The sequence below is a fragment of the Mesocricetus auratus genome, unplaced genomic scaffold, assembly GCF_017639785.1.
Source record: "Mesocricetus auratus isolate SY011 unplaced genomic scaffold, BCM_Maur_2.0 Super-Scaffold_2245, whole genome shotgun sequence".
NCBI classification, from domain to species: domain Eukaryota; kingdom Metazoa; phylum Chordata; class Mammalia; order Rodentia; family Cricetidae; genus Mesocricetus; species Mesocricetus auratus.
The window spans coordinates 48116875-48138323 of record NW_024429180.1 but is presented as its reverse complement, the minus strand read 5'-3'; the positions used below and the strand labels follow the sequence as shown (position 1 = coordinate 48138323).

The 21449-nt window shown below is 44.1% G+C and overlaps 1 protein-coding gene across 26 annotated transcripts in view; it reads left to right on the top strand.

The window, feature by feature from the left end:
• Rcbtb2 (RCC1 and BTB domain containing protein 2) overlaps nt 1–20678 on the top strand; it is a 43526-nt gene extending 22848 nt beyond the window's left edge. For all 26 annotated transcript variants that reach the window (XM_040732110.1, XM_040731866.1, XM_021227688.2 and 23 more), the window contains 9 exons: nt 1335–1501; nt 3299–3457; nt 3585–3692; nt 5282–5424; nt 10434–10624; nt 11069–11195; nt 13282–13421; nt 15675–15805; nt 20461–20678. In XM_040732110.1, the coding sequence (XP_040588044.1) occupies nt 1335–1501; nt 3299–3457; nt 3585–3692; nt 5282–5424; nt 10434–10624; nt 11069–11195; nt 13282–13421; nt 15675–15805; nt 20461–20601 (1307 nt within the window). In that variant the 3' untranslated portion in view covers nt 20602–20678. The remainder of the gene's footprint in view (nt 1–1334; nt 1502–3298; nt 3458–3584; nt 3693–5281; nt 5425–10433; nt 10625–11068; nt 11196–13281; nt 13422–15674; nt 15806–20460) is intronic.
• The last annotated feature ends 771 nt before the right edge of the window (nt 20679–21449 follow it).

Here is a 21449-nt window from a genome sequence, read left to right as displayed (position 1 = left end):
TAGACTCCATGGTCTGAGCCTCAGGCCTTGAATTAGAGGTATGGACTTTAAGTGTATTAAGGGTGCGGTAGAAATTAATGCACATCCTTCTTAGAGCAAGTGACCTCCATTGGAAGCCGGGGAAGATCACCAGAAGCAGCTTTTCAATGCCAGTGAGCAGCACATGGTCGGGGGTGTGGGGCGCTAAGGCACAGTGGACACAGACACAGCTACAAGTTTAGCTTGCGGGCTGTAGCTGGCCGTTCCTTGCAGTCCTAGGACTGGGCAGTGCTTCACTCCACAAAGGTCTGTTACCATCAGCTGAGCAGGAGGTTGGCTGTGTACAGAGAGGAGTGACGTCAGCAGAGGGAACTGGGGATTTGCAGGCTGACCTCAGCAGAGGGAACTGGGGATTCGCAGGCTGAAGCTGTCCTGTTTGGGAACTTGACTCTTGGCACTCTTCCCCTCTTGGTTTCTCAGGTCAGGTAACACTGTAGCCTTGCTTGCTGATGTGGAAAATGAGCACAAGTGAGCACCCACTTGGTTGGATGGAGCACCAAGACCTCAGTTCAAACCAATAACCTCCTGTAGGGTCTAATGCCTGAGACCCAGGAGAAGTGGCAGACAGGGTGATTATTAAACATGGATTACAGAAAACAAAATATCTGCAGAAGAAAAAGGATCTATAGACATAATAGAAGATTTGGAAAAGACCCAGTGAACAATTGAATTAATTATTAAATGAACATTCATTGGGCAAGTTCTATAGCAATTTGTATATCACAAAAGAGAATCAAACCAGACGATCAAATGAAGTCATTCATAATATAACCTAATTAATATAGAAGAGAACACAGATGGCAGGGAGCATACATGTGATTCTTTTATTCACAGTGAAGAATCAGAAAACTAAACTCTTACATGTAAGGTGCATATGTGTAGGACTTTTGAGGAAATGTGCTATCTTCTGTGTATATACACTTTGATACCCATGAAATTGTACATATGTTCCATGAATTTTTATAATTTCACAAGTAAGATAATTTTAAATTATTGACCATCTTTTTCTAGAGAAATGAAAATCCAGAAGAGTTAAGTAACACCTTACATTCTTGACTTTTAATGTCGTGTTCTCTGTTTTATTTTAGTGCTCTATTTATTCAGAAACCATCCTCTAGCTTTTTTTAACCTCACAGATTTAAATCCCATCATGGTGCTTTGACATGGAAAGCAGTTTGTGTTTCTGAATAGATACTCTCAGGAAGTGAATTTGGAAGGGAAGTCGATGCATGTGTTGTCCTCTCCTACAGAGAAGTATGCGCTGTGAAGGCTGCTCATCTGTCTTTCGTTTTCAGACGGAGAAGTCTTCACCTGGGGTCACAATGCCTATAGCCAGCTGGGCAATGGGACCACGAACCATGGTTTGGTGCCCTGCCACATCTCTACTAACTTGTCAAATAAACAAGTCATTGAGGTTGCCTGTGGCTCTTACCATTCTTTGGTCCTAACATCTGATGGCGAGGTGAGGATAACCAGCATAAACTCACTGACTTTCTCTTCAGTGTGTCCTATAGATTCCTTCAACTGCCTCCCAAATATGACTAGGCACTGAAATTGAATTTGCTTTATATTGCTGTGATAAAGCATCATGATCTAAAGCAACTCGGGGAAGAACAGGTTTCTTTGGTTTACAGACTGCCATGCATCATCCAAGCAAGTCAGGTAGGAAGGGATTCAAGACAGGAATCTGGAGGCAGAAACTGAGACAGAGGCCATAGAGGACCTCTACTTACTTGGTTGCTCCCCATATCTTGTTCAGCCTGCTTTCTTATACCTCCCAGGACTACCAGCTCAGAGGTGCCACGTCAACCATTAATCAAGAAAACGCCCTATACACTTGCCCATAGACATCTGATGGAGTCTTTGTCTCTCTTCCCAGATAACTCTAGTGTATTGGTCACGGTGCTATAGAGGAACAGAGTTTATTTATTTTTTTATTTTTATTTTTTCTTGACACATATTATTCAACTTTATTCTTTTTCCCCCAGTGACTTTTTAAAGACTTATTTATTTTTATTTCAGTAACATTTTCCATTTATTTTTACATACCAATCAGTTTCCCCTCCCTCCTCTTATCCCCTCCACCCCTTCTCCCCATCCACTCCTCCTACATCTCCATTAAGAAGGGGTCAGGCCTCCCATAGGCTTGAGCAAAGCATGGTGCATCAAGTTGAGGTAGGACCAAGAGAAGAACAGAATTTAAAAAGAATCTATCTATCTATCTATGAATCTATCTATCTATCTATCTATCTATCTATCTATCATCATTCATGCATATATGTATATATATGTATATATATGCATGAATGACAAGATAGAGATTTACATATATATGTATCTATCTCTCTCTATATATATATAGATATAGATGGGATCTATCTTGTTGATGTATCTATATAGATATAGTCAGATAAGATATATGGGATTTATTAGAATGGCTTACAGGTTGTGGTCTAGCCAGTACAATGATGGCATCCTACCAACGGAAGGTCCAAGAATACAGTCCACAAGGCTGGATGTTCCACTGGTCTTCAGTATACACTGGAATCCTGAAGAAGGAAACTTTGATGCCAGTGAAAGAAGAAACTCTAATGCCAGTGAGGTGGGAGCAAGCAGGCAAGGAGAGCAAGCTTCTTTCTTCCAGGACCTTTCCATAGGCTTCCAGATTAGGGTGGATCTTCTCCTCTCAGAGATTCAGATCAGAAGTAGGTATCCCCTCTGAAACGATTTAATTAAGAAAATAAAATCTCTCACAAATGCCCAACAATTACGATTTTAATTAATTCCATATGTAGTCACATTGACAACCAAGAATAGCAATCACATATAGCTTGTGCCGGATTGTCAGAAAGCTAACCTGAGTTGTTATGATGAGATAAGCAGGAATGTTTAAAATAACTACCCTCAAACTCAGCCTTATTCTTGGTAGCAATTTAGTATGATGGTTATATTATGACATTTCCCTGTATGTAGTAAGGCCTTCAATCACTACAAATTTTAAAAGGACCCATTATTGCAAAATTAGGAAGTCCCAGAATGTTGACAAATATGGCTGAAGTGAAGTAGGTGTTTTGCATTATATGTAGAGATAACACAAGGGTTATAAAACACTACGTTCTCTGCCTGTGTTGTGAGACCAGTGGTGAAGCTCTTTGAGAGGGCGGTGAGATGCCCGAAGTACATGTCAGTGTCCAGTTGTGACACTTTAGAGTCCCGTGTTTCCGTGTTTGTTTATCGGTCTTTTTTTTTTTCCATGTAGGTATTTGCCTGGGGTTATAATAACTCTGGGCAGGTAGGATCTGGATCAACAGCTAATCAGCCCATCCCTCGAAGAGTCACTGGATGCTTGCAGAATAAAGTAGTTATGAACATAGCATGTGGGCAAATGTGTTCCATGGCCGTTGTAGATACAGGAGAGGTAGGAAAAGTTACTTCATATTTGTTTAAAAAGGATTTTTTTTTCCTCCTTAGTGCCATGTAAGCATGACATGCTTCCCCAAAACAGAACTGAACTACTGAGTGCTACATTTCTTATCTTTCCCCAGGTCTATGTCTGGGGTTACAATGGGAATGGCCAGCTGGGCCTGGGCAGCAGTGGCAACCAGCCAACCCCCTGTAGAGTGGCAGCCCTGCAAGGCATTCGTGTCCAGCGGGTATGTCTCCTGGTGGTCTGTGTGCAGTGCAGTGGGTCTGGTTTTCCTATACACATGAACAGTTCAGCTGGTTTGGTGCTTCCGTTGAAGTAAAGTTTAAATCTCCCTCTGCCCTGCATTAAGGTGTAGCTGTTCATAGAGATGCTGTTTCTATGTTACTTTTTCAAACTGCACTGAGAAAGTTACTTGCACACCCTTTCCTTAAGAATGTTTGAGAGCACACATGCCAACAGTTTTAAAAATCTTCATGCCTTTTTACCTGTAATTCTACTCTAGGAGAAATCTCCTTAGGAACCAAAGAGAAAGTCTCATAGGAAGTCACAGTGAAATCCATTAATATGCATAATTAATATGCATTAATGTTACAATTTTAACAAAGGAAGCCTTGGCAAGAGAATAAACAAAATGGTTAAGAAAAATGTAAGAAAAGATATGCTCAATAAAAACGATAGGCACTGTATACTTTACTAATCTAATGGTAAGTGAACAACTGGCGATTGTGCCCATCAGTGTGAGAATGATGACATTGAAACAGAGCCTCACTGTTAGCTCAGGCTATACTTGTGTTCTCTTGCTGCAGCTAGTCTCCTATGTGCCACCACACCCAGTTTACAAAGGAGTTTTATTTTATTTTGAGACAGGGTTTCTTTGTGCAAAAGCATTGGCTGTCCTGGAACTTGCTCTGTAGCCCTGTCGATCAGGCTGGCTTCTTGAACTCACTGAGATCTTCTTGCCTCTGCTGAGATTAAAGGCATGTGTACTGCCCAGCTTTTTTTAATAATAGGGAGAAAGTAACATAAAAGTAACATTAGGTAGAGAAAAAAGACACATGATAGCTACATAGGCTACCACTTAAAAGTCTGTTTAGTACATATTTCTTTTTCCTGTTTTTTAAATTTTTTATTTTATGATCATTGGTGTTTTGCCTGCCTGTTTGTCTGTGTGAGGGTGTCAGAAGCCCTGGAACTGGAGTTACAGACAGGTGTGAGCTGCCATGTGGGTGCTGGGAATTGAACCTGGGTCCTCTGAAGAGCAGCCGGTGCTTTTAACGACTGAACCATCTTTCCAGCCCCATAAATGCATATTTCTATATCTGAATAAGTTGGGGGGAACCCTCTAGAGCCCTGATCTTGAGAGCTTTTCAAGCTGAGTGGTGGTGGCACATGCCTTTAATCCAAGTACTCGGGAGGTAGAGGCAGGTGGATCTCTGAGTTCCTGGCTAGCCTGGTCTACAGAGTGAATTCCAAGACAGCCAGGACTACACAGAAAAGCCCTGCCTCGACCCCTACTCCTCCCCCCCCCCAGAAAAGCTTTTTGTGTTTACACTTTTTTTCATTTCATTTTCCACATCAAACATGTTTTACTTGAGTAACTGGAAGAAAGAAGTAACGTGCCTTACACTGGGCTCTCGGGCGGTGGCTGTGAGAACACTGTGTGCTGGAGAGCTCCCTGCAGTAGGCTGCGCCCCTTACGAAGTGTGTGTGCTAAATGCAGCACTGTCTCTCAGTCTGCCCCCTGTGGAAAAGTTAAACGCTCCCTTTGTTTACAGGTCTGAGACGTCTGTCTGTCTGGTTGTTTTGTCCTTCTAGGTCGCCTGTGGCTACGCACACACATTAGTATTAACAGATGAAGGTCAAGTGTATGCGTGGGGTGCAAATTCTTATGGCCAGTTGGGCACTGGCAATAAAAGTAACCAGTCCTACCCCACCCCTGTCGACGTGGAAAAGGACAGGTAATGTGTACATTTCCAAATCATGGTCTTTAGTAATTAACCAGCACTTAGAATTCATGGTGTAGAATTGTGGGAAATTATTCCTAGCATTAAACGAATCTTAGCCAGACTGTTCATTCCCTTTTAAAAGTTGCCTTGTGAGTTACTGGGGAGATGGTACTCTGTCCCCACTTACCTGTTTGTCGCTTGTACCTCCAGTGCTGCTCTGGGCAACCAAAGAGACAGAACTAAGAATTCCAATGGGAGAAAACATAAAAGAACCTAAATGTTAGCTAATCTATTTATCCATATGTTTATTTTAAATCAAATATAAAAATACTATGTGGAATAAGAATAGGAAGAGCATATTAATTTCAGTAGCAGCTTCGTGGGCATCTGTCTTCTAAGTGCTCTCTCCCCTGTTTCTTGTTTTTATCCTCAGAGGGAGCTTGGTAATGCTTGAGATCTCTTCTTTGGCTTGGGAAAGTTACAGTACTTGGAGTGGGGTATGAAGCTAGTCTCTTAGCTCCTTACACAGTCGGCCAGCTAGAAAGGCAGGGTGATTTCATTGTTGTACCTTCCAGACTTTTGCTATGTAGAGAAGCTAGGAAATGAGGAGTCGGCTTTATGTACGTGAGTAATTTCCAGATAAGCCTAATGATTTTGAAAGCCTCTGGCTTCCTCAGGTAGTCACGTCACTGCCTTTCCACCTGCCATCTTGACTCGTGGTGTGGCACATAGACGTTACAGTCCTTCCCCTTTATCCCAGTGATGCTGTCACTCTAGAGATTAATATGCTCTTCCTATTCTTATTCCACATAGTATTTTTATATTTGATTTAAAATAAACACATGGATAAATAGATTAACTAACATTTAGGTTCTTTTATGTTTTCTCCCACTGGAATTCTTAATAAATTGTTATTTTCATTTGCATACTGTAAACATGGTTAATATTATATAATCTATATAGATCTTGAAAAAAAGTTCAGCTAAAAGTTTGAAGAAAGGGCCTTTGTCTCTAAATGGGGAACAGAGGAAATAGTAGTGAAGGCAAGAGTGGCGCATAGACGCCTGTAACTCTGTCACTTGCTGGTCTTGTAAAGTGTCCAAAGAAGTCAGTGAAAACAGAAGGGATAGTTACTCACAACCGAGTAATTAAAAAATGCCCCAGCCCACCCGTGCAGTCAATGGAGACACTCAGTACCCAGGCTGAACACCAGTGCTGAAGGCCAGATAGAGGAGCACGCACAGGAAAGTGATTCGTCAGTCCTCCCCCTAGTGCTCCCACACTTACCTTAGCATTTCATCAGCGACTGGCTTGGATCGCCCCCTGATCCAGAACGGTCCACTCTGGAACAGACTGTGGGTCACTAAGGCGGGAGAGAGCAGGAGGCTGAGAAGTCGCTTGCTTAGCAGGGCCCTGCGCTGCCCGCCCACGGCTCTACATCCAAACACTGGGGTTTCTCCTGGGCCCGTTTGGGACGTTTGCCCTTGCTGCTGCGCACACAGATCAGGGATAGATATTCTGAAAGCATCTCCCTGGTTGCTTCAGTTTCCCAGCCTTGAACTCCAGTGGCAGTTTCTGAGCTTGCATAGTATGAGCCAGGCCTGAGTTGCTGGCATGTGGCAAATGTGCTAGGACTTGAACCGCCCTTCCCAGTGACTGAGCCTCACACATCCGTCATAACTTCCTTTTGACTCTACTGGAGCACCTTCCAGAAAAGCCTAGTTAGGGATGGGATTGAATTTTGGCTGGGGCAGGGGTGAGTCTATGGTTGTTAGGTGCCTGTTCATAGTGAAAGAAAAATAAATTCTATCTACATTGGATTCTCTGATTAGACAACCAAAGGAAAAGCTTTGAAAAGGTTTGGCACATGTGTCCTTGTTCTTAAGTTTATCTCATAAAGGGATATTATAACTTGTAATGTAAAATTAGCTATGCCTTGAATTTTGGGTAGTTCCGTGGCCTCTTGAAGTGTTCTGTAGTCCACTGGACTTGTACAGAATCATGGCAGGGAATCAGACTCTAAGTTTGTCTTTTCCATGTACGGCTTTTCTCCATTGTTCACCAACACAAATTACCTCTGTCTTTGTTCACTGTTGCTGTTTTGTTTTATATTCTTTCTCACACTCTGCCTTTTCATTTCCAGTATTTCACAGCCATTAGGCTATGTAGTGATGTAAGCCATTCCACTGAAGTGACACAAAACACATATGCTAAGAACTTATAGTAATTTACCAAGTAATTCTTGGTATCAGAATTTTTAATATTTGTTTGTTTTTTGAGGCCTCTATACAAGTTGCAGGTGGCTGTAGCATTGAAGTATATTCTATTACCCCAGGAATTCTTTGTTTTTTATTTTTTATTTTTTTGAGAATTTGATGTATTTTATTATATCATTCCCCTCCCCCAACTCCTCCCAGGGCTTCCTCCTGTACCTCAGATACCTACCTGTCTTAGTTAGGGTTTCTATTGCTGTGAAGAAACACCATGACCATGGCAACTCTCATAAAGGAAAGCATTAACTGAGGCCTTGCTTTTAGCTTCATAGGTTTAGTCCGTTATCATCATGGTGGGATATGGTGGCGTGCAGGCAGACGTGGTGCTGGAGAATTAGCTGAGAGTCCTGCATCTTATCTCCCAGGCAACAGGAAGTGGCCTGAGACACTGAGAATGTCTTGAGCATGTATAAGATTTCAAAGCCCAGCCTCACAGTGTCACACTTCTTCCAACAAGGCCATACATACTCCAACAAAGCCACATTTCCTAATAGTGCCACTCCCTACAAGCTTATGGGGGGCAATCACAGTCAAACTACTGTACTACCCAACTTCATATTCTTTCTCCCTTAAAAAAAACTGCGCGCGCACACACACACACACACACACACACACACACACACACACACACACACACTGACAAAACCAACCCAGCCTAGGCCTGATCTCAGGAGGAGGAGAGAAACAATAGCTTACTGATGCTCACAGAAAGGTGGAATGAATGTTCCTCTAACTCGGAGAAAGCTAGCAGCTTTACTACTGATAGTCAGATGTGGGAGTGCTAAAAAAGCAAACAACAGCAAAAGACTTGTATTCGCTGCTTAGCTAAGTCTGTGTGCGAGCCCACCACAGTGATGCTTCTCCCGGTACCCTGGGGTTGGGGTTTTCAGAGCTCACATCCAGGGCCGTTTCTGACTCCTCCTTCCTGTGTTCATCCAGGCTGCCTTGATTCTACCTTGGTGACAGGGCTTGGCTGTCATGTACATTGTCCTTCTTAGAACACTGTCCTCTTACCTAACCTCCCTGTTCAGGGCTCTCTCCCACTCACCTGTCACATTAGACCATGACAGAGCTCACAGGCCTTTGTTGCATGACACACCATGGTTTATGGCAAACCCTGTGACCCCAGACTGGCTTGTCTGTTCCAGTCAGACGCTCCTGTCGATGCCTCCCTCCTGCCTTGCTATGCCTGCCTCTCCCAGTGTTTGGCTCTAGGTTTTTCTCTGTCTCACGGGCTATGTATCTCTGACAAATTCAAAGCCTGCTGGGCCCAGTCGCTGCAGGTCTGTTGTTACCCGGCAGAGCTGATGGACTGCCATACCCTGGTCTGAAGCTTCTCTCCAGGTGGGTGGAGAGCTCCCACGGTCCGCCCCTGTAGCTCCAGGAAGAAGCTGCTCTTGATGTCCTGCTCATTGAGAGGGCCTTGTTTCATTTCTTCTGTACCACAGTGCCTCTGAGACAGCGTGGCTGCTTTGTAGCCTCACCCTGTCTAAGTTTGCACTTTGAGAATAAAGATAATAAAGCCGATTATAAGACTAGAAGTGATCTGACTTATACAAACTACTGTTGCCTCAATACTAGTGTTTTACTCGAACCAGGATGCTCTGAATGGCTGCCATTGAGACCCTTGGGTCTGCTGTGAGGGGGGAAAACTGCCAGTAAATTGATGGGAGCAGTGGATACGTTTATCTCCTATAGAGAAATATCATTGGCTGACTTCTCCTATTTTCCTTATCTGTTGAACAATGTATACTTACTAGGAAGCCAGATCATATGGACCATTTTCCCATTGTGCAAGGCTGGTTCTGCAGAGCACGAGCTATGGAAATAAGCTGCCTGACACAACCATGCAAATGTTAGAAGAGACTAGACAAGAAGGTCTCCCAACCCCAATGTGCCATCTCTAAGTAGACGCTTTCATTTAAAGTTGTGTGCAATAGTGTTAACTCAATGACCAGAGGCATGGCTTTGCCCTGCACAAACCCTTGTCCAAGGCTGAAATACAATGGAATCTCTTATGCTAAACGTTCAGGCCTGGAACTAAAAATAAGCTATTTATCTAACCTAAAGAATCAGAATTAATAACAGCCAAATTTCCCAAACAGGCCCATTGAAATTGCGTGACACTGAAGTTCCCTGTTTTAATCCTTACGCAGAAAGGGTCACTTGATGTCACCCAGGCACTCATTTCCCTGTGGTTCTGACGGGGAAAACAGCTGAACTGACCGACTGTCTCTATTGGTTTCTGCTTATTTCTCTCATTCCTTCTGTTTACAGCCTCCTTTGGCTCAGCCCACGGGACACTTTATTTTGTGGAGTGTGATTGCCCAATTATAGGTTCAAAGAGATGTAATTGAGGTTGCTGAAGGAAGTTCTGGTTTTGGCCTTTTACGGCAGCAGCAGTAGAGAGACCTTCCTACTGTACTGATTGCTGCACTAGACACTGCCCAACATACACCGTTTATCATTGAATTTTTACCCTAGATGAAGCCAAGACTCTTGGAGCCAGGGGTCATTCAGTATAGGCATCCAGTTAGCATACAGAAAGCCAGGGTTCATCTCTGGCATATAAATAAATAAATAGCTACCGAGTTTATTGTCAGGTCTTGTTCTTTTTGCCCCTTGGGCCCACCCCCTTCGGTGAGCTAGTTAGTTCATGATAGTCTGAGTCAGGTGCCCCAGGGAAGGAGGGTCAGCTCCCCTTCCTCCTGTTTCCTATAACCCTGTGGTGTTTGCTTGTGAATTTAGGATCATAGAGATTGCGGCCTGTCACTCCACCCACACGTCTGCTGCCAAGACCCAGGGCGGGCACGTGTACATGTGGGGCCAGTGCCGGGGCCAGTCGGTGGTCCTGCCCCACCTCACCCACTTCTGCTGCACCGATGACGTGTTTGCCTGCTTTGCCACCCCTGCAGTCACCTGGCGCCTCCTGTCTGTGGGTGAGCGGGCCCTTGTCCATTTGGGGCATGTCCTGAGAACTAGGACAAGGCCTGGTGCACGTGACTGGGCACAGGGTCTGTGAACTTCCCTTCTTTGGGTCCCTGGGAAGGGAAGTAAAACTCCTGGGAACCAACACCAACACGTTAATTAAGGGTAATTTGGTTTGACTGCTTTTTACGTAAACTGGAGACTGTGTCTTCTATTTTTAGCCAGAAACACTCAGACATTCTAAACTGCTACTCAGTTAGTGAAAGTGTTGGAAACATTTTTAGTTTTGCCAAATTTACAGTGTTCAGGGATGTGAATCTGTATTCAGGGGTGAAATCCTTGTGTAGCTGCTCATTTGTTTGGGGAGTCAGCTTTGCCTGAATGCCCAGAGAGCAGGGTCCCTTCATGTCCAACCATCTGTGGCTGAACCTAGAACTACTGTGTTGTTCTCTTAGAACCTGATGACCACCTCACCGTGGCTGAGTCACTGAAGAGGGAATTTGACAACCCTGACACTGCAGACCTCAAGTTTCTGGTTGATGGAAAATACATTTATGCTCACAAAGTCCTTCTCAAAATTAGGTAAGAGTGGGCCAGCACAATGGCTCTGTAGGTAATGGTGCTGGTCATCCATTCAGCCTAATGATCTAAGTTCCATCCCTGGGTCCTATATGGTAGACAGAGAGAGCTGCCCCCCCCCCCACTAAATGTTTAAAATAATTAGTAAGAGTGCGTCTTCTTTTGAGAATTGAAATTAATTTATTCATTGGTTGTTTCAGGTGTCCAAGGGACTGTGCCAGGCATCTGAGTAATTTAGAGGCAACTCTGTTAAGGCTATTTTTGCCCTTAAAACACACAGTGTGTGGGGGGGCAGTGGGGCAAGCTTGAAAGTAGGGTGGGCCATGAGTCCTGAGTGTGTACTCAGGGACAGCCCGCATTAGACAGCACCAGCTGTGACTTCTGTCCTTCTGTCCTTGGTGAGTACGTTTTGCCCTTGGAATGGGGCCAAGTGCTTTGATTTTCTTTTTTCTCTTTTCTTTTCTTCTTCTTCTTTTTTAAATAACTCTGATTTTCTTTATTGCCTGGGCTGGAATACATCCCCAAGTGCAGCCATGGTAACCTTTCTTCCTCAGGCATGGCAAGGCTCTCTTAGACCCAGGAGGCCTGGGTGATGCCAGCATGAAGATGTTTTAGATCACATTTATTATGCTTAATTTATGAGCACTGAATGATAGCTACTCAGTTTTGACCCATGTATATAGTCTGGGAAGCCACCACTTTATCTTCAGACACGAAAAAATTCTGTCAGAACTCAAAGATCCCACAGACCCATCTTGGGCAGCCAATGATTTTTTTCTGTCATCATAGATACTTAGCATTTTCTAGACGCTCATATATATGAAATTATATGGCATTTATTCTTTTCTGCCTGGCTTTTTCCTCTTAGTAAAATGAGTTGGGATTTTGTTTTCACTGTGTAAAAGATATTTAAATCCTCTTTCAGTGACTCACAAGTCAATGTGGTGTTTCAGTCTCAGGTCTCTGTTTTGTAAGGTCACACACAGTGCCACGTGAGTTCACTGTCACCATGGAGCACATACTTTCATAAAGGAAGTGGGGGCATAGTGCCCTGTGACAGAGCACTTATACACATGTGGCCTAGACCATAGCAGCTTACTTTATCACAGGAGCCATACGTGTTTCTCCTCTGAGCTGGAAGAAGAGTCCAGGCCTCCACTTGAGCTTCCAGTCATGGTAACCTTCATCTTTTTGAGGCATGCCGTGTGGTGTTCTCTGAGTCTGCCTGTATCTAAATCTCTCCCTTTGTCTGATTGCATTGAGCCTACCACTGTGACTCATTTTAACTTGATGGCTTCTGTAGAGGGCCTGTCTCCAAACAAGGTCACTTTGTAAGTTACCAGGGGTTAGATCATCAACTCAGGGACTTCTAGGGGATATAATTCAGACTGAAAGGCATAAAGAGAACATTGTTCAGTTATCAAAGCAGTGCTGATCTGTAAAGATGATCTGAAAGACACCAGCAGCCCCTGCCGTGTGTCCCTCAGTTTAGTTGTAGAGACAGTGGCCTGGGCTGCATTTGCAGTCTTGCTGATTAAGTAATTGAAAACTTCAGGCCAGCAAAGAAAACAAGGAGCCAAGGCGAGGATGATGTTCTCCGCAGTGTTCCATCGCTATTCTGAAATGCCTGAGATGATTAACTGACCAAAGGTTGTTTACTTAGTGCTTGGTACCACTGAGCTGTAACTTCAGCTTGAAAGCTTATCCTGGCTCAGGTTTGGCTTGGAGGTTTCAATCTAGGACTGGTTTGCACCATTGTTCGGGGCCTCTTTAAGGTAGTGTGTCATGGTAGGAAGTGCCTGGAGGAACAGCATTGCTAATACCACAAGCCAGGGATCCAAAAGGAGCTTGGGTTCCACAAATCCCTTTGGGTGCATTTTCCCAACAATGGAAGACCTCACAGTAGGTCACCCTGTGTAAGTCCTACTTAAGAGTGCCACCCTAGGACCAAGTGTGGACAGATGGCCCTCAAGAGACATCCAGTATTTAACTAGCAAATAGGAAGGCACACAACTTCAATAGGAAGTCCTCAAGCAGCCCTTTGACTCCAGCCCAGAACCTGGGATATGATCTTTCTTTCTTCTTTCAGGTGTGAGCATTTTCGTTCTTCATTAGAAGACAGTGACGATGATATTATAGAAATGAGTGAGTTTTCATATCCTGTGTTCCGAGCTTTCCTGGAGTACCTATACACGGATAACATCAGCCTATCTCCTGAGGAGGCAGTAGGTAATCACCGTAGACTTTACCAAGGAATCAGCAAAATGTTGAGTAGTTAGGAAGGCAGGCTTCTCTCCAACCCAGAAGAAAGGCCCTGTGAGCACTTGCAGGAACTCTCCTGTTGGTGCTGGGCCAGAGAACTTTTCTCTTTGGGGCTCAGATGGAGCACTGGCTTTGCTCACACTCTCAGGCCCAGAAACCAAATGTACATGAAGGCTGAGTAGGCGAATCCAGTGTCCACTGGAGAATCACAGGCAAGTGTGCCGGAGAGGGCTGACAGCACGTGCCAGTGTCTATAAAGGCACAGTCCTAGAAGGTCACTTCATCAGTGCCCAGAGAAGGCCAAGGCCACATCTACCACACAGCAGTTGTGAAAGTGGGCATTTCTAGTTGTCCCAGTTAAATGCTCCATGATCTGAAAGGCAGAATGAATTTGTGTGTGTGTGCATGTGTATGTGTGTGCATGTAGACACACATGTGAGGACTTGGGATAATGAGGCCCAGCCACACATTCCCAGAAAACTCATTTAGAACTGGCAAAGTCTGACATTTATCCTAATTAGTAAGCCCTCTAATGAAGATTCACTACTATCTAATAAAGGTATATGACTTTAAAAGAAGGGAGAAAAAGCATTGACATGCCATTGTGGGCCCCCCCCCCCCCCCCGCTATAACAATCCATACAGAACTGTCAGAACTGTCAATTCCCAGAGCAGGACAAAGTCCCTCAGAGAAAGCTGTTTGTTTTTACAATGTTAAAAATGGTATAATGGCGCCAGTGGCCCAGTGGGTAAAGATGTTTGCTGCCAGGCCTGACAAACCAGATTTGAACTGATTCCCACAGGCTGTCCTCTGGTCTCCGCATATGCACTAGGGCACATGCTCCAATTAAGTATGTTTAAACAGTGAAAGTGTTAAGATGGTATACATTTTAAAAGTCAAATTGAAATCCCATAAATCATTTGAAGATCCACACAGTAGTCCTCGGAGCTCCACACATTCTCACCCCGTGGGTATGCTCGGATCACTCCCCTGTGTCTTGTCTGAGTTCCTTTGGCACAGATCACAAGGACCAGTGGGCTGAGGGTTTACAGGGGACAGCCTGGGTCTGACTGTAGACTGGGCATACATACTGCTTCTGGGAGGTCAGAATGTTGGCCTCACATTGGAGCCCACTGATGCAAGGGCTGAGAACCCACAGCCGGTTAGCCCAGCCACACGCATTCTCGGGCAAACTCATTTGCCAGTGATACACCCTGACATTTATGCTAACAAACCCTCTAGTGAAGATTCCGACAACTATCTGAAAACCAGTGGGGTCTTTCAAATGCCTATTGAATATTTCTGCTTTAGAATGGTCCACATTGTTCCTCAAGGTGGGTCAAAATGAAATGACATGAATGTATCCGTCTCCATTGAGTTATTTAAGGAGATGACCACATCAAGGAAACAGCATCTATAGGTGGTATTTGAAACAAAAGGGCTAAAGCTCACTTGGAGACATAAATGAATAAGTATGGGAGGGTTGAGCCCCAGGTCATGAGCAGGGGTTCACAGCTGGGAGACTGCAAGAGTCACTAATTAAAGAGAAGAAAAACATTAGCAAGTGACAAAGTGCCCAGAGCCAGAGCATGTCACCCACATAAACTCTGGGTGAGTGTTGAAAAGAGGAAACTAGATCAGCCTTTGAATTTGGCACTGTGAAGCCAGTATAAGTGTGGGAGGATTCAGCATGGGGTGGTTTCAGAAGACAGTGGGAGTTGAGAAATGACGGCAAATACAGACTGCTGTCTAGGGGTTTTGCTGGAAGAGCCCACGAAAGGGGATTTCTTTCTATTATTTGATGCAGGAGTTGAAGGTGGGGCTTCAGCCTGCTAAGTATATGCACTGCATCACCGACCCACCCTCAACCCCAATCCCTCCTGTTCTTTTAACTCTGTGACAGCATGTGTACTGCTGGGTGTGGCTCCGGAGAAGATTCTGTGCAGGAGAGGGAAACACAGTCCTGGTGTTTTGTTTCTAGGAAAAAAAAATCATTCAAGCCATTCTTACGTGACTACTCCTGTTTTCCTGTTTTTCAGTAGCTTTTCAGTAGCTTTTCTCTGTTAGCTCAGCTCAGCGGCCTTCTTAGGAAGCTGCACTGTCAGTGCTGCACAGAGCTAGAGCTAGCTCACTGTGCCCGATGGAAGTCGTGGTCACATCCCTTTGAACACTGGGGTTGAGATCAGGTGCTTACCCACAATGAATTCTTCTTTTCATCAGGATTGCTAGATCTGGCCACATTTTATAGTGAGACGCGGCTGAAGAAGCTCTGTCAGCAGACTATCAAGCAAGGAATCTGTGAGGAGAATGCTATTGCTTTGCTGTCTGCTGCTGTGAAATACGACGCTCAGGTAAGGAGCCCAAAGACAAGTTATGTGTCATCACCATACCTTAAATAAGCTGTAGGTAGATGAAATTGCAACACACAAAAATAAACTAAAGTTCTAGAAAAATTATTTGGTTCTATATTGGTATAAAAATATGATTCAGTAATTTCAAAGGAAGATACTATAAAAGACTGATAGACCTGATTTCCTGTGATTACAATCCTTACACATCCATTTCCTTTACCTGAAATGGCTTGCAGGTAAAGGAGCTTGCTGCCAAGCCTAGCACTGTGAGTTCGGTCCCTAGGACCCACATGATAGAAACAGAGAACTGATTCCTAGATGCCCTCTGACCTCCATGTATGTGCTGTGACATGCACCATGTACAAGCACACACACATAAATAAGTTCACAAGTAAATGACATGTTGGGACAAATGTTTTTACAACATACAATAAAGCAAGCTCTTCATAGTAAAAAGGGAAAAGAAGACATGGGCGATTTGGGGAAAAATGGACCAAAAGACAAATGAAAAATACAGTCAGTACAGGAGGAGCTGGGAGATGACCCTGTCGTGAAAGTGCATATACTCGCATAGGGAGATTAGACTCAGCTTCTGTTTCCTGCTCTTTGCTTTTTCCTGAACTTTCTACAGTGGCTGTGTATTGTTATGATAAAGAAAGGAAAGGAAACTTATTTTAGAGCTAAATCTGTAGGAAACAGGCCGTAACGTCTCGAAGTCAGTTTCCTTTTGGTATAAGGATATCCTCTCCATTGATTTAAAAAAAGTGGTAAAAAGAGACTGCCTTTTTCCTCTTTTGTAAACAGTAACATGCTTATGTAGGAAACTCAAGGTCTGAGGGAGGAAACAATGCATAGAGCAGACACCATGACTGTCGTCTGTCACAGGGCATGGCTGCTGCCCCACCGCCCGCCCCTGGTCAGAGCTTCATCCTCTTTTACTTTCTATTAAAAAGTTTTTTGGGGGTGGTTCTAGGCATTGAATCATTGGGTTTTGTACCTGCCAGACAAGAACTGCCCTCCAAGCTGTATCCCCAGCCCTTCTCTGTGTATTGTCAGACAGGCTCTCACTAGTCCAGGTTTGACCTTGAGCACTTTGTATCCCAAGCAGGCCTCAAACTTGTCATCTTCTTGCCCTCAGGCCCCTAAGGGTCTTGAAGAACAGGCCTGAGCCACTAGGCCTGACTGTATATATTGCTAATATTTGATGTCTCATTTTTCATTCAGTATTTAAATAAAAACAACACCCAAGTGTATCCATATGGAATAGGGGTGGTAGGGACCGTCCAATGAGGAGGCCATGTCCACGAGCAAGTAGTAAGGGTGGACGCACCCAAGTCATTGTCCACAAGAATGGTGAAAAGTGGTTGGATTGTAACTCTACTTAAAAGGTAGAGGCATAAAGAAAAGGTAGAGGCATTTAGATTTGTTGTGGTGGGGTGGGGATTGGGAAGGACAGTGTAAGGATCATGTCTAGGCTTTTGGCCTGAGTAACTAACAAGATGAGCTCTTTTACTGTGAGATGGAGGATGGCAAAGAATACCACATTTGGTAGGACGGCTAAGGGCAGCATTTTAGGGGAAACACTAGGAATCTGGTTTCGAGGATTGGGAGACATCAAGAAAGACACTGAGCAAGAGTGAGTGAGAGGCAGTTTGGAGTTCAGAGAGAAGTCTCCTGGGAGCCATGAGCCAGCTGTGTCATGACACAGATAGTGTCCGAAGTTAAGATTTTGCTGATGACTAAGAGGCCAACAGGGGACTGATCCAGACTCCATGAATGTAGTGTCAGTGAGGAGGCCTCAGAAATCTCTGGGGCTTTGGGTAGTAGACTAGTGTTCACCATGGCATACAAATGAACTTTGGGAGCCCATTCCACGTGGAGGGATGCTCACTCAGCCTGGACAACGTGGGGTAGGGCCTAGGTCCTGCCCTGGATGAAATGACAGACTCTGGAGATTTCCCCAAGGAGGGCCTCACCCTCCCTGGGGAATGATGTGGGGATTGGGCTGGGGGTGAGGGTAGGGCTGGTGGAGGGAGAAGGGGGGAGCCGGATTGACATTTGAAGCATGCATGTTTCTAATTTAAATAAAAACACATAAAATTAAAAAAAAAGATTTTGATAGGTGACACTAGGGAAGGACACTGCAGGGGAACAAGTACCAGGGTAAATCCATTCCACATGAGTACTCTTTTAAAACTTTAATGTCAAGTGAAAAGTGAAATCTCCCATATTTAGAAATAAAGTCAGTCCCCATGGTTTAGGGGGTGATGCCCTGAAAGCTGGCAGAGACTTAAGTTTTAGTGAGAAAGCAATCCTTAAATGTATTTAAAGCCCTAGTGACTCGAGGTGCATGCTTGCATCTGGCAGTGTGGAAACGCAGTGCTGCGGTACATCCTGCAGGGAGGAAGGCCTGACTGACTGGAGACTGGAAGCAGAGGGGCTGGGGGCTGGGGGGTGCAGACCAGAAACAGCTTCTCCTGGTGATTTATTGACAGATTTACTGGAGGGCTGGCTGAAATAGGTCACAGCATGTTTGTGTAAAAAGGGGAACAATACATTGACAAACAGTTGCTAGAGCATGTCCTTGACTAGGTAGGGCAGGAGAGTCAGGAGGCAGGCCTTATATCCACCATGGACCATTCACTAGGGCACCCAAAAAGAGGAGTGCCCACAGGTTTGTATCAGGAGGTAAGAAGGCATGAGGGGAAGGGCTTTCTGTAGCCGCTTCTGAATAAAGCAGGAAGTCACATTCACTTAGAAGGAGTAGCAGGAAGTTCTTGGACAAAGTATGAGTCATGTGTGAGGAGAGTGAACAGGGAATCATGGCGTCTGTTTGCCTGACAGACCTAAGTGCTCTTGTTAAAATGAGGTTGTGTAAAACAGTAGCATTTAAGCAGAGGAGAGTATTTGAAAAATAATAAAGCACTTGTCTTATACAAAGACCGATTTCTCTGATAAGTCAGTTTATTGAATATTTTTTCAATTTCAGAATTCTTTCTGAATCCCATGTTTACAACAATTATGGGAAATTCCCAGTCCATAAAGTAAAGGAAGATGATCTAAGTGGTAGTTTCTGAGAGTCATTTTGTTTTCCCAGTAATTAGCAACTGTCCTGACACTGGATCTCTAAGACGCCAACATGCTCAACTGTCCACTCCCACAGCATCAGTACTGATGTGGGCAGGCATCCCTCCATCCTTGTGTAGGATTCAGGCATCCCTCCATCATTGTGTAGGATCCAGGCATCCCTCCATCCTTGTGTAGGATTCAGGCATTCCTCCATCCTTGTGTAGGATTCAGGCATCCCTCCATCCTTGTGTAGGATTCAGGCATCCCTCCATCCTTGTGTAGGATTCAGGCATCCTTCCATCTTTGTGTAGGATTCAGGCATCCCTCCATCCTTGTGTAGGATTCAGGCATCCCTCCATCCTTGTTTAAGATCCAGGCATCCCTCCATCCTTGTGTAGGATTCAGGGATCCCTCCATCCTTGTGTAGTATTCAGGCATCTCTCCATCCGTCTGTAGGATCAGACATCCCTCCATCCTTGTATAGGGTTCAGCCTGAGAGGCACCACTCTGTCTTGTCTGCTTTCCTGTGCTGCCTGCTATTGGGTAGCTCTTGAGGTATTTGCTGTCATATGGGTACAAGACTATTCCATTTTGTCCCCGAGAGCTCATGTGGGAATCCAGCAGCCTACCAGTCTCTACCAATCTGTTGTGGGATGGAGTGATTGCATTTTCCTTGTTTTCTTCCTCACAAGGGAAATGTCCTGTGGGTTTCTGTGCATGTTGGCATGACTGTCAGTGTTTTCTGTTGCTGATAATCTCAGTCTTCATTCATCTTCAGCATTTGATAGTTTCTATTTAGAGAAAAGACTATAATGGGCAATGTACATATGTAATTTCTTGGTAACTGTTGGGAGCTTTGTATTTTATAAAATAGCTTCAACAGCACAAAATGAGAAAATGAGCGGGTATCCCCTGTGATGGGTGTAGAACACTTCCCTAGTAAGCCTAGTCTATGTGAGGCTTTGAGTTCATTCCTCAACTCCAATTTTGTATAAATTTAAATACACATTTACATTGAAGTGTATGTAAATATGTATCTGGAGATTGAACCCAGAGCCTCCCATGTGCCAAGCACATACTCTACCACTTAGATTCTTCCCGTTAATTATTGAAGGTGTAACGTGATGAAGTGCACACATCGACCCTGTTGTCAGGCAGAGAAAAAATAAATATGCTAATGACCTGGGACTCCTGGCATTGTCAGTTGTCTTGGTGTCTTCGCCTTCTACAAACTCTTCCTTTAAAAACACCAGGAGCACAGTGCTTTTAACAAGTACTGAAAGGGGAATGAATGAATGAACGAATGAATGACACACATTGTAGCTAGGAAAGGTGCTGAAGGATGCCTGTGCTTACATACTTCTCTCTGAAGAAAAGGCTAGATGCTTCGCCCTGGCCATTGTCTTTTTCTGTTACTTACACTTTCAGAAACATGAACTAATTGAGTTATAAAGTTGCTCTAACTATTGTTCTACTGATAATCCCCTCCTACTAGCCATCAATCCCTTTTTCTGAGAGGAATTCTCTTGCCTTGTTGCCTTGCCCTGGGAAATACAAATTCATTAAACTGTTGTTGTTGTTCCTAGGATTTAGAAGAGTTCTGCTTCAGATTTTGCATAAATCATCTGACTGTAGTAACACAAACTTCAGGGTTTGCAGAAATGGACCACGATCTTCTGAAGAACTTCATCAGCAAAGCCAGCAGAGTTGGAGCTTTTAAGAACTGATCCCTAACATGCAAAGGAGTGTCTAAGCCTTTCCACTTCACCCCTGCAAAAACAAATAAAACATTTTTAAAAAGCCATCAACGAACAACTTCTCTATAAATTAGCAGTGTTGATAGTGTTACATCGGGCCAAATTCTTGAGTTTTGACAAAGGATGGCCATCAGCCTTCTCCACCTACCTAACCCAAAGCACTGAGTGATCACGTGAGAAATGAAAATGCACACAGCTTCACTCCCGTGGAGATTCTCCCTCTCCCAGCAGGTATCAGATGTAAACAGTTTCTTGGTTAGTGGTGGTGGAACTCTGTCCACTTCCCCCTCTCCAACCAGGAACCTGTCTGGTGTGAGCTTGCGCAGGTCTTGGGCACTCGGTCAGTCTCTGATTTCATTATGTGCATTTGCCCAGGCCACACTCCATGCTTTTCTGTTGTTTGTTTTGGTAGTTTTTTTGGGTCATTTTTGGGTTTTGTTTGTTTTTCTTTTTTGAGAGAGACAGAGACAGAGAGAGACAACACTTAGTTGAATAGGTAGGAAAGTTGGGAGGTTCTGGGAGAAGTTGAAGTAAGGGAAGAAAATAATGAAGACATGAAAAATAAAGTACCACTTAAAATGAAAACATCATTATAGTTAGTATTTCTTCCTTTGAGTCACTAAGGATATCTTTGAGGCATTGACACATTCTTTTCTGGAGAAATATTCCTTTATTCAGATGGCTAACACTTAGTTCCACAAGGAATGCTGTCACTCCCATATTTCAAGCCTCTAACACAGTGCCTTGTATATAAAAGGCTTTCAGTTCATTTACTGTCAATGTCAAGGGTGTGCTGAGAACATCTAGAAGGTTGGGTG